Source organism: Apis dorsata, unplaced genomic scaffold (assembly GCF_000469605.1).
Source record: "Apis dorsata unplaced genomic scaffold, Apis dorsata 1.3 scaffold_65, whole genome shotgun sequence".
Taxonomy (NCBI): domain Eukaryota; kingdom Metazoa; phylum Arthropoda; class Insecta; order Hymenoptera; family Apidae; genus Apis; species Apis dorsata.
This window is the reverse complement of record NW_006263364.1, coordinates 155614-169342: the sequence shown is the minus strand read 5'-3', so window position 1 is coordinate 169342 and position 13729 is coordinate 155614. Positions and strand designations below refer to the sequence as shown.

Sequence of the window (13729 nt, the reverse complement as noted above, 5' to 3'; positions counted from 1 at the left end):
TTTTTTTTTTTTTTTCAAAAAAAAATTGTAATTAAATATTGTCCAAGCAAACTTTTGTTTCTTAATTACGTATCATCAATTCAATATTCATTTTCTTTATCTTTAAAATATGTTATGATGTTAACGTATTCGTAAAACATTTTTAAAGAATTTCATATTAATTTCTTTAAGGCTTATTTATTAACAAATATTAGAGATAGAGTGAGCTAATAGTGTGAGAAATAGAACTATCTCTTCTCGCTTCATTTAACGCAAATTCTTTATAATTTATATTTTAGAAATAATCCTCAACCGGTATTATATAATGAATTGAATTTATAGTATTAGTGTCGATAAAATTTTGGAGACTAACTATAGGAGAGCAACTATAGTTCGTGGAAAGATAATTCAAAGTAGTACAATGGAAAGAATTAACACAAGAGACTTGGATATGCCATTATTAAGGTGTACGTAGAAGATATTTTCATTAAGAGAAATCGCGAGAAAATTGGATATTTCGTACAATAAAAATGAAGAAATTTTCGAGAAACTGTACTTGCTTTGATCGAAAATAAAGTGATATTGTATATTACGAGAAATATTAAAATTGTTTCGAAAAGAGAAATCAATCTAAATAGAAGTCAATAATGATAAGATAGTAGATAATTTGATATGATGGATGATTGTAGTTTAAAAAAACGGTGTTTTTTTTTTTATGTAATACTAAAGTAGCATAATATAAAAGTCTTATTTTTAGAAAAGACTAAATAATAAAAAATTCAAAAATATGGAAATGAGTTTTAGTTTTAAAAGCTAGTTAAAAACAGTTAAAGATAATTGGAATCTATTAACTAGAATATAATATTTTAAAAATGAATTTTAAAAACAAATATTTTAGCCAAACTAAATCTAATTAAATATTATAATAAATTGTCTTGAAATATGTTTATCCGACTATCTATGGTTTCTCTTATTTTTTATTATAGGAATTAAAATCATCATAACGAATAATTTTTATATAAATCTAATTTTAAGAAATGATAATTATTTTGAATAATCTTGTAAGATATAACGCATCATTGAATAATAACAAACATACAATTAATCCAAGATTTAAATTCAAATTAATCCTGCGATCGTATTACATTTTCTATGAATTAAATAATCCTCGTTTAAGCAGCTTGAAAGATTCAAGATGGACGGTGTCAGTCTTAATTGACTTTTAATGCACATCAGCACAATGAAGTATGAATCGTAATCCTGTTTCCGCTATTCGAGGATTATAAAGCAGAAGCGTATATATGTATATCTCCTTTCACTTGACTGTGTGTGATCTCTATCGCATATAATCTAGAATAAGAACGAGTAGAAATTGCAGAACTTACCTAATTTTTACGTAATATTTGTTACAGACGCTGGACTTCGACAGAGATGGATTGACGAAGCTGAAGAAAGCGATCAAAGCCATTCACAATTCTGGAAACGGTAAGTTAAATAAGATCATTTATTTGTCATTATTATTATTTATTTTTTTTTTCTTTTTACCTTTCAAATAACATAGAATGAAAATTTGTTAATTTGTTTATATAACGATCTGTAATGAAATCAAATTGTTTCAAAGATAAAATAATAAAAGCTCGAATTTTTCTGTAATAGATAGAAAAATATATTTGAAATATATGAAAAATATTTTATTAAATTACATTTTGAAATATATATAGTTTATAATATTATATTAACTCTGGATCTAACGGAAGAAGTAAATTTTTAATTCAATTTCTAATTTAAAAATTGTGTGCTTAAATATTATATATATATGCATTAATTAATATTTATTTAAATAATACATTCTCTTTTTATAATAATTTACGGATTTGAAAATGACTAGAAAAATATTAAAATATATTCTGTCTCTTTTTCGTCGGTGTAATCGATCACGTGCCCTATATTTGACGTTTCTAAATATAGTTATAGTTTCAAGGATACAATTTTTCTTTACTTTCTATATTAGTTATATAGTTGGATTTACAATTAGTTAGCAACTTTAATGAATTAATTCGAATGAAATAATTATTTTCACAGATTATTATACAAGTTTCGTTAATTAATCCATCTTCAATTAATTGTTCAATTACGAAATTTTCGTGATCTCAATAATTATGCAAATGAACGTTTCAAGAAAAAAGTGTATACGAATTACAAAATTTGGATATTTACAGATTAGAATCGTGTATTAACATAATAACGAGATCGAGTGAATTGATCTTTGACAGGCGATCTTTCGTGACAAATTCGCATTAAAGTTCGTTTCTTTCTCGTTTTTTCATTTTTTTAATGATATTATATTTCTCAAGTTAAAGCAGATGTACAATTAAGGTGGAAAATTTATCGTTATATTTGTATTTTAATTATAATATAAATATATTATGAAATACGCAAAATATGTATATTAGAGAAGTATAAAAAATGTATCATTAAAGATCAAATAATAGTTATTTTAAAAACTTTGGTGAAAAAAATAATTGAGAAAAATGTTGTATAATTAACGTTTGTTTAAGTAGAAAATAGCAATTACTAAATCATAATTAGATTTTTTAAAAAAATTATGGAGTTAAAAAATATTAAATTTAAATATTCCAGTATAATTAAGTAATAATTTTTAATTGGGTAATAAAAATTCAGATTTTTAATAATATAGAAATAATTTAAAATTATAACAATTAAAAATATCGTATGATAAAGCAATTTTTTTTAATTAATTCTTATATTTTCGCGTTACAGCTCACGTCGATAACGAGGTTTATCTCGGAAGGGCGTTGGAAAGGCTTGGAGATGCCGCCTTGAAAGAACAGGAACCGGATATCGGTGCTGCCTTTTTGAAATTTGCGGTCGTCACAAAAGAATTGAGTGCTCTGATGAAAACTCTGGTATCTAAAAAGAAATAAACGTTTTAAAAATATTTACTTATTATCCTCCCTTTATTATGTGGAAATTGAACGAGTTATGCAATTAATTAAAAATTATTCAATTAATTAAAAATTCTCTTTAATAGATGCAGAACATTAACAACATCGTTATGTTTCCCCTGGACTCGGTGCTGAAAGGGGATCTACGAGGTGTGAAAGGTGACTTGAAAAGGCCGTTCGAAAAGGCGTGGAAGGATTACGAGGCTAAATACGCGAAAATCGAGAAGGAAAAGAAGCAACACGCAAAAGAGGCTGGCCTCATTCGGACGGAAGTGACGCCGGCTGAGATCGCCGACGAGATGGAGAAAGAGAGAAGATTGTTTCAATTGCAAATGTGCGAGGTGAGGCTCCCCGAAACGAATCTGGAACGAACGATTCTCTCTCTGTTCTCAATATGTGCTTATTATGGGAGGATTGGTGTAATTTATAGCACAGATTTTCTTTTTTAAATTTTGCAAAAAGAATTACCTTTATCTTTTCTTTAATTATTTTGCAAAAAAATTATTCGGATTAAATTATTTGAAGATTAAAATTTGAATATTAAATTTTGATTTTTTTTTAAATAAATTTCGAGTTTTAACGTCAAATTAAAAACATTAACAAAAAATTGTATCTTCTTTTATTTCTTTTTCAGTATCTTATAAAAGTGAACGAAATCAAAACGAAAAAAGGAATTGAATTGCTGCAGCATCTAGTCGAATATTATCATGCACAAACCAAGTAAGCGAAAATGAAAATTAAATTTGTTGATTATGAATTATTTATAAATAAGAATATTATCTTTTTATGTGAAAGAGATTGATTCAAATATATATATAATAAATATCAATTTTTCTCCCTCAAATTTCTTTTCATGAAATATATTTTACATCGTTTTTTTATTTCACAGTTACTTTCAAGACGGCCTAAAAACCATTGAACACTTTGGTTCATACGTAGCGGATCTCAGTGTAAAATTACAAAAGATCAGACAAACACAAGACGAGGAAAGAAGACGATTAACAGAACTGAGAAATCTCCTTAGAAGCTCAGGTTGCGACAAAGAGGTAAATTATCCATTGTGCTCGTATAGCATGGTCCTTTTCGCAATTTGAACTACAACGATTTAATGTTATGCGATTTTCAGTTAAACGTAAATGCGAATGCAGGATATTCGCTTCACCAATTGCAAGGAGATAAGCAGCATGGTGTTACTAGATCCGGTCATTTGTTGAAGAAAAGCGAGGGAAAAATGAGAAGAGTTTGGCAAAAGAGACGGTGTGCTGTTCAAGCCGAAGGTTATTTGGACATTTGTCACGCGGATGAGAATAAGCCACCAACGAGAGTGAATTTATTAACTTGTCAAATCAAGCTAGTACCGGATGACAAACGAGGTTTCGATTTAATTAGTTGTAAGTTGAATTGTTAACCTATTGACATTAAGGCGAAATTTAGTTGTTCATGATAGATTGCTTAATAATATATTATTAATATAAAATAAAAATAGATATAGTAGATATAAAAAATAATACTAAGGAATTATTCATTTTATATATGTACAAATTTTTAAAAGACTATTTTTTAAAGACTAATAATTATGCTTAAATATTAATGAAGTAATTTAAAAATAAAAAAATATCACTAACATATTTGATCTTTATGATTGCAGACAATAGAACGTATCACTTTCAAGCGGAAGACGAAGCTGATCAACGAGCATGGATGTCCGTTTTAGTAAACTGTAAGGAACGTGCTTTGCTTCGAGCATTCGACGCAAGTGGTAAAGCTGAAGCTGGTACAGGAAATCCAAGTTTAGTTGAACTTCAACAGGCTGTTATACGTTGTGTCATGAGGTTACCTGGAAACGATCAATGCTGTGACTGTTCTTCGCAAAATGGTAAAACTATGAATATATTTTGAGAATAAAACATTAACAAAATATATATTTCTTTTTATTCATCTCAAATTGTACAAATTATACTTCAACTAAATTTTATTATTAATATTATTTTAATAATAATGTTAAGAAACACTTGTAATGTAGATCATTTTTATATATCATAAATATCTAAATCTAAACATATATAAAAAAAATAATGATTTTTTTTCTTTTCTTTTTTTTTTTTTTCTTTTTTGTTTGATAGATGCTACATGGCTTTCTACAAATTTTGGCATAATCGTGTGTATAGAATGCAGTGGAATTCATCGTGATTTAGGAGTACATATATCTAGAATACAGTCTTTGACATTGGATAATGTAGGCACTGCTCAACTACTTCTTGCACGACACATGACTAATCAGGCGTTTAACGAAGTAATGGAAGCTACATTGCATCATAATCATAAACCAACACCAACTTCCACGATGTATAAATTTATATAAATTTAAATTTTATATAAATTATTCATTTTATAGATTATCTGTGATTAAATATGTTTTATTTATAGGGAAGAAAGATACGAATTTATAAGAGCTAAATATGTGGATAAACGATACGTGATGAACACTTGTGCAGATGAAAGAGATCTCCTTTCTGATTTAGAACATGCAGTTAATAATCGTGACTTGCAACAACTTTTACAAGTTTATGCAGAAAATGTAGATTTAGCAGCACCATTACCTACATCGGTATGATTTTAATTAAATTATAAAAATATAAGATAAAACAAATAAAGCTTCGTTTTATTATGAATTTTTAATTAAATTGTAATAATTTGAAAAATTATAATTTGTCTTTCTTTTAGGATCTGGGTGAAACAGCATTGCATTTAGCAATCTTACGTGAGATGGGAAACAGCTTGCATATTATAGATTTCTTAGTACAGAATATGTCGACAGGTGGTATAGACAGAAGCACTATCGACGGGGAAACAGCCTTACATCTTTGCGCGAGACACGATAGAGCAGAAGCAATGAAGCTCTTGCTACGAGCAGGTGCTGATCCAACACATCGAAATAAGCAGGATAAAACTCCACTTGATATTGCACAGGAAATGGGACACCACACTTGTAAAGAACTGGTAATGCTATTATAGTTATAGATTAATTTGTATAACAATAATATATCGTACATATATTAACTGTTTCATTGTTCTTAGTTGAGTCATGCTCTACAAAGACAAAAGACATTGTTTGACAATGTTAATATCGACTGGAATCTCTCGCATGATGAAGGATCTACCGATTTTTCTGATGACGAAACAATAATAGAAGATAGGGTATGTTTAAGTAATAAGAATAATAAAATAAAATTATTAAAATCAGTTGTTTCAATTAATATATATTTTATTAGAATGGTTGTTTAACACCTGAGAAGAAATCTCGTAGTAGGCCACCTTCTTATGTGGGTGGTGGTGGTAGTAGTGGTGGTGCTGGATCAGGAGATTCGCCAGTGACTTTACGTAGTCGAAGTAGTACATGTGACAGTTTACAAAGTGGTTCTTCTCCAAGTTCTTCAACGAATAGACAACAAATGCCTCCACCACCGCCACCTCAATCAAGAAAACCTGTTGCTGGTATATCTTATTACTATAAGAGTTCACATTTTTATTTGTAAATTATATATTAAAATCCTTTTGTTATTTTCAGTACCTACACCCATGGCGCCAGATATTTCGGTCAATATTCACGGATCATTGAAGAAGCGTGTAGCACCCCCACCACCACCGGCTGGAAGTACAGGTGGTATACCTTCCTCTCATTATGGTACACTACCTTCGTCCGCGTCCTTAGCAGCGTCAACGCATAGCCGTACAACGAGCGAACCTATCTTAGCTGGGCATTCTTTACATACTCTACCACATGCGTTAAATACATTAAACAGTCAACATCATAAAAGATCGCCCAGTGGAGATTCTTCAACGGGACACGGTGCGTTTAAAAATTCACGCAAACTCTTCTACGAATTGTCACTTAGTTCGGGTAAATTTAGAATCTTCCGATTCTTTTTGTTTTCGAAATTTATTTGGTTTTGTCTGTTATTAGGTACGGACAAAGTAAATAGTTCAACGCTTCAAAGACCAAGGAATCCTCCTCCCCCAGCTCCATCTAGTATCAATTCCTCAAGATTGAGTAATGGACGTAGCAGCGAGTCGTTAAGTTCTATGTGTTCGGATCATGGTTTGGGTAATCCTATTCCACCTCCACGTAAGGTAAGTTCTCTTATTTTTATTTAATTGTATGAATATTTATATACGGAAATAGAATAATCTTTTTTTTTAACGAAAACAAAATATAAAATACTGAATCAAAGAAATCGAGGAATAACTTATAATTTTTTTTTTTTTTTATTATTTTTAACTATGTATTGCGTGTTCATTCAATTATTTCACGCTAAGGCGAATGATATTTTATTTTATTTTGTATTTTATTTGGCGCATTATCAGACATCGATACCGATAGATATTTAACATAACCTTTCATCACCATACGTATGTACATATAAAGATCCGTTCATATGTAACAATCATTAATTTTAATGTACTAACTATAAAAATATTATTAACACAATATTATTCCTATCATTGTTCCCATGTAGAAGATAATGAATAACTTTTCCTCGATTCTTATTTTCAAAATCTTTTGGTATTTTGCATATCATACTAATCACATGTGTTCACCTATTATTTAAATATATAATATATGTATATCCATTGTTCACATTTTTATTAAATTTTGTTAATGGTAAACCTTTGCAACAACATAATTCATATTTTTTTCTATGTTGCATAATCATTTTCATAATCATAAATCATGATTTTCAAATTCATATTCATTCATTCAAAAAATAACTGGAGCAAAATGTAAATAATAATATAATAATTTTAACAAGTCAAAAAATTTACTTAAAGAATTACTTAAAATTTCTATCATATAATATTCTTATAAAAAGAATCACTAATTCTTTATTTAGCATTAGTGTTAAATATTAAATCTTTTTTATCAAAATTTTTAGAAAATAAAAAGAAAAAAATTCAAAACATATAATCTCTTTTTTTTTGAATTGATAATTTTTGAATTGGTAATTAGACACTGCATGTATCTCAAAGACAGTGCTTTATGGTTTGTTATTAACCATTGTTGGTACAGCGAAGGGACCGGGCCAGACTAGAGAGCTACGCAGAGGAGCCTTCATCTTTGCTCCCAAATCTGAATCTGGTAAACATCAGCCATCCCACATTACAGCTTGCTACACTTGAAATATCTCTTCTTATTTCTATATAATTATTCCAATAAAAAAATCTTATATTTTCAATCTGATCATTTGCATAATCATAAATCAAAAGCTGAAAATAAGCATTCTTGAATATACTATTTGCTATTATTATTATTTATTTCTTTGCATATTCTTCACAACTTTATTTCTTTTAGATATTTTCTATATATATATTATTTTAAGTTTTGTTCCTTATTTATATATTTAAATTTTAATATAAGAATGTATATATTACAGCTTCTCGAATTGATTGTTAAATTTTTGTTCTAATGCATCTTTCATTAAAGTAATTTATTATCAGGCAGATTTACGCAATGAATTTGATTAAAATAGTTAAAATTACTAACACAGAAGTGTCATTGAATATCTCTTTCAAGTGTAGTAACATTGCATGATCAGTCGTACTATCCGTAATCATCGTCAGTGCTTTAGGTATAATTTATACAAATATAACATCTTTTAAGTTTAAATTAACTTATTAAAATTTTTATCGTGATCATAATTGTGTTTAACAATTTTGTTCAATTTCTACGCAAAAGTATTTTATTTCGTGAATTTTTTTTTGAATTATATTTACAATTCTAACCTATCTGGCAGTGAAACATCTAATTAGAACAAATCTAACGCTGGATCGTTAATGTGATTCTGTTGGCAAATGTTCATGCTTTCCCAATGCTAACTATGAATGTAAGATTTTCGTTAATTAGAATATATCATGCTAGGAATGTATCTATGTGCTTTGGAATCTAATTTTCGCATGAGCTTGTCCAAAATTTATGTTTGATAATGGCACTGAAATTATTCTGATACAATATTACCTCATAAGTTTTCTAAATGAATTAAATTAGAAGCAAGATTAATGGTTAATATCATGAATCATGGAGAAATGAAGTATAATGTAGATTACTACATAGTAATAAGATTTTATATAGATATGATATAGATATTTTGAAATTAATATTTATAACTATGTATTTATTGAAATGTAAAATGATATAGGATGTTAATGTATTCATGAAATATTTTTGGAGAGTCGATTTTTCTAAAAAATAAATATAAAAGTTCATATACAAAAATATTTGTTAAGGCTTATTGTAAATTAAGTAAAATTGTTCTGTCTTTGTTACTGTATCCTATTTCCGTTTTAGTTAGTTTAATGCAAACTTAAAAAATAAGTTTCAATTTTTTCTTATTTTAAACTTTGATCTCTAAAATTAAATCTCCAAAAGTATTTCACAAATATGAATATTCTATATAATATATATTATTTATTATATAATTATATATATAATAATTCTTACATAATATTTACATTATGTATAATTTTGTAATTCTTTTTAAACAAAATCCCTTTTTAAATTTATAAACAAACATATCACAACATATTGCGTACGGCTATGAAGTATTTCGCTTTGTGTTTTTTTATTATTATTATTAAGTGCTAATTGCTTGCTAAATTTCAGATAACTTAATTTGAATATAATGCAGCTTATATAATATTTTTCAACAAAAATTTTTGCAAAAGAATTGTAAAATATATTTGCTAAATGCCTGTTGAAATTTATAAAATAGTTTCAGTTAAATAGGATGCAGCTTAAATATGTCGCAAGAAAAATATTTCAAAACAAATGCATGTCAAAATGTAAAACGGAGAGTAAAAAGAATTGTTTATTAGTAAAAAGTAGATTGTAAAAGATCAGCTTTATCATATTATTTATAGTTCACATCACATTATCATTTAAATCTCATTATTCCTCTATTTCTGAACAAATAGTATTTAATATCGATTTAATGAAATCGATTTTATGAAATCATTCTCATATCATAAATCATATTAACAAAAATTTTTTAGTTCAAATTCTATATTTAAACATATCAATAAAGAAATTATTATTATATGAATATTTGCAAACACATTCATAAATATTTATTAAAATGAAAAGAAGAAAAGAAAACAAGAAAAATAGAAACATTAATTATAGGTCATCAATTAATATTTTATTTTCACAAAACAATGTATTTTGATATCATATTAACATTGTATATATAATATTTATAAAAATTGTTGTTGTGGTATCTTAATTAATATTATAATAATATATGCAGATACTGGCACAATAATCATATAAAAAATTAATATTTAATAATATTATTTAAATATTTATATGAATTTGTATAGATATTTGGTTATTTTCTTAAAAAAAGTTTCAGAAAGAAAAATGTATTTTTCATATTAAAATTATGTAATGTATACTTCTAACTTTTGTTAAATTACAATGATTATATTTGAATATTATATATTTTTAAATTATTGAATATCTATACAAACAAAACTTTAATTTTTATCTTTATCTGCAAAAATAATAATCGTTTTACAGAATCAAACAATTAAAAAATACTGTACGCAATGTGTTAGTGTTTCATTACAGATTTTAAAACTATAGTTCCTTCCATGCATGATATCTGATATTATGACAAATAAGAAAATATAGAAAAAAAAAAATAATAAAAATAAAAAAGAACCAAATATATAATAGTGACAAAAAAAAAGAAAGAAAATATTTAATCGTGCACGATCTGCATAAAATCTTGAAAAAAGCTGTCCTCCTTCTTTTTTTTCCATTTCTAGAATTTCCAATTTAACCATCCTTGCGATCCAAGGAATTCTTCATATTGCTCCTAATTCGATACACGATCAATGCTGTCGTGAGTTCGTTAAAGAGTGCTTGCTTCATTTGTAAAAAAAAAAACTAAAAAAAAAAAGAAAAAATACATACGAAAATGGACATTCGATGTGTCATTTATCCATGTAGTTAACCATTTTACGACTAACCATTATTTTCTTCGATCTCCTTTTAGCCAACTTCATCGACCTTAAGCGGATTACGACGTTGTCGAGCATTATATGATTGCGAAGCGGATAACGAGGATGAGCTGTCGTTCCGGGAAGGAGAGGTGATCATCGTAACAAATGAACAAACCGATGATGACAACTGGATGGAAGGCGCTCTTGAACGAGCGCCTGAAAGAAGAGGAATGTTCCCGATTAGTTTCGTGCACATGTTGCAAGATTAACATTCGGTAAGCCTGAACTCGTTGGCAAGTGTCTCCAGTACTGCCAGCTCCGTGAGCATCGCTAGTCTCGGCAGGAAATCTTGGACGAGGAAACCGAAAGATTGAACACAAAGGATGAAGCATTCAGTTCCATAATTTTTAAAAAATCGTGGGTTCCTTCTCTTGGTACTTTTCTCTCTATCAATATTAATTTTAGGCTTTAAATTTTACGTGAAGTCTTTATCGTTTGAAGTGAAGATAATGTATAATGAATTTTTATGATATGTTGCACGTGATAACGGAAAAAGTTAAATACTTTAAACATGTTTCTATACATAAATGAAATACAGATATATATGCAATTTGTTATAAACAAATAATGTTGTGCTTCAATCAAATATGGAAACATGCTTAGAGTGTAAACCTTCTCCATCATGCTTTTGTTGATACAAACTCTTTATATTATTTAATTTCATTGTAATATTTTGACTCATGAATATTTATTGTTTTTAATTCTGTTTTAGAAATTATACAAAATTTGAAATAATTCCTCAATTTATAACTTGAAACAATTCCAGAGAAGCATATTGATTTGCTAAAAGAAGAGATTTTAATAATTATTATATGAGAAAATACTCGTCTAAAAAATATTTGCTTAAGTTAGAGAGGAGGAAATCATAAATATTGAAGACTTCATTAAAAAAAGAAATAATATCTGACTAAAAAAATCAATATGAAAGTTGAAAAAGTTAAAGTTTGTCTTTGAGAATCATTAGAAACATCATGGAGAAGAGAAGTAGTTACTATAGCCTGAGCAAAATAAATTGGCTATACAAAGTTACAAATAGATAAACTCTCATCATGCTATCAATTGCATACAATTTAAGAAACATAACTTAAAATATTCTAATGATCATAATTTTAAATATGATCATAATTTTTAAATATTTAAAACATGTAGTAAAACTACAAAAAAAAAATAATTTGAAGGAATTATTTTATAAAATAAAACGAAGTGAAGTAAAAATTTAAAGCATATAAAAACTTATACAAAGAAAGTTATTGATGCAAGTTTATATTATTAAATATAGTTAAAAGTATATAACAATTTCTTTCATTCTTAATAATCTCAAAAAAAAAAGAGCTTAAGAAACCAATTAATATTGTTCAGACTATAGCTTTGATACTTCATGTGCTGTACCTAGACGTGCCTATTCAAGTCGGATACTCAAACGTAAAGAAAAATCTTATACAAATCTACAATTTAAAAATTTCAATAAAAAATACATTCAATGCCAGAAAAATGGGAATAAGTTGAGCACCAATTGTTTCGAACAAGATGAAGAAATCGAAGACTGGATCGTTCTGAAGGCCGACGATAAACAAACAGAAAATGTGATATAAAATATATTTCAGTATAAATTATTAGTATTATGAATCGGATTCAACAAAAAAAATTGAAAAACCATACGCTAATAAAATAAAACCATCATACATGTTTATGATAATCGAACAGGGCGTTGCAATCGAAGCAAATCTATTATAAATTACAATATTCGTTCATATTAAATTTACAACTAACAGAGGATACTGGTTTATCTTGTTAGCTGTTGATTATCAATTCTACTACGTAGAACAACACATATTCGATCGAAATATTAATCATATTTGGTAAATGTGCACAATTTCGTGTATACAGAGATAAAGATTTAAAAAAAAAAAGAAAAAAATAAGTGTATGTATGCGTGCGTGAGTGTGTGCATGTTTGTATGCATATTATTATAAGAAAAAACAAGAGAAAGAATACAGAACTCAAATTCTGTAATTTGTTGCATGTCTTTAAGTATCTGGCGCACACTTCTTTCTGTACTGCCAATGCTGAATATATTCTATATGCAATTGCGTTCCAGGCGAATAGAACAAAAAGAAATTAATAGAAAAACATTTTCGTGATGGTGTGGTAGATACAGCCAACGGCGTCGATCGCTGAAAAAGATATAACATAAAATATAGGATATTAAAAAGGGAGTGTCCTTATCTCCTGAAAAAAAAAGAACGACATTAAAATATTGCATGACACCGATAGTATTATTAGCGTATTCGATTCTTAAAGATCACGTGGTTACAAGCGTATGTACATTTTTGTAATGCCATATTATATTTGTTAGTAAATATATATATAAAATTATATATATATATATATATTGTGAAATAGAATTATGAAGTTAGAGATTTATTAGTCATTAAGTATATATAGTATATATATATATATATATATAAAATGAGAAGAAAAGAAAGAATATAAAAGAAAGAAAAGAATAATAGAACAATACGTGTGCGATTCAACCGAGATTTATGCGCCGAAAGCGAATTGAAATTTTTGTTTGTTTAATATTGTTATTTGAAACACATAACATATATGAAACCAAAGAAAACATTTTTGTGAGTGAGAGAATTGTAAACGCCTGCTAGCTCAATGTATATTAAAGGGAACTGTAATTTTTTTCGTAAGGGATTGTAAATTTTTACTGTTCG

General features: G+C 27.3%; 1 protein-coding gene across 8 annotated transcripts in view; it reads left to right on the top strand.

Moving 5' to 3' along the window:
• LOC102679525 (arfGAP with SH3 domain, ANK repeat and PH domain-containing protein) overlaps positions 1-13701 on the top strand; it is a 35676-nt gene extending 21975 nt beyond the window's left edge. For 2 of the 8 annotated variants that reach the window (XM_031515331.1, XM_031515329.1), the window contains 17 exons: positions 1392-1464; positions 2761-2906; positions 3032-3286; positions 3580-3665; positions 3835-3991; positions 4072-4336; positions 4594-4821; positions 5069-5291; positions 5373-5553; positions 5670-5945; positions 6024-6143; positions 6218-6440; positions 6514-6795; positions 6910-7076; positions 8014-8082; positions 11000-11380; positions 11719-13701. In XM_031515331.1, the coding sequence (XP_031371191.1) occupies positions 1392-1464; positions 2761-2906; positions 3032-3286; positions 3580-3665; positions 3835-3991; positions 4072-4336; positions 4594-4821; positions 5069-5291; positions 5373-5553; positions 5670-5945; positions 6024-6143; positions 6218-6440; positions 6514-6795; positions 6910-7076; positions 8014-8082; positions 11000-11215 (2967 nt within the window). In that variant the 3' untranslated portion in view covers positions 11216-11380; positions 11719-13701. The other 6 variants (XM_031515333.1, XM_006609918.2, XM_031515334.1 and 3 more) reach the window with 6 other exon arrangements.
• The last annotated feature ends 28 nt before the right edge of the window (positions 13702-13729 follow it).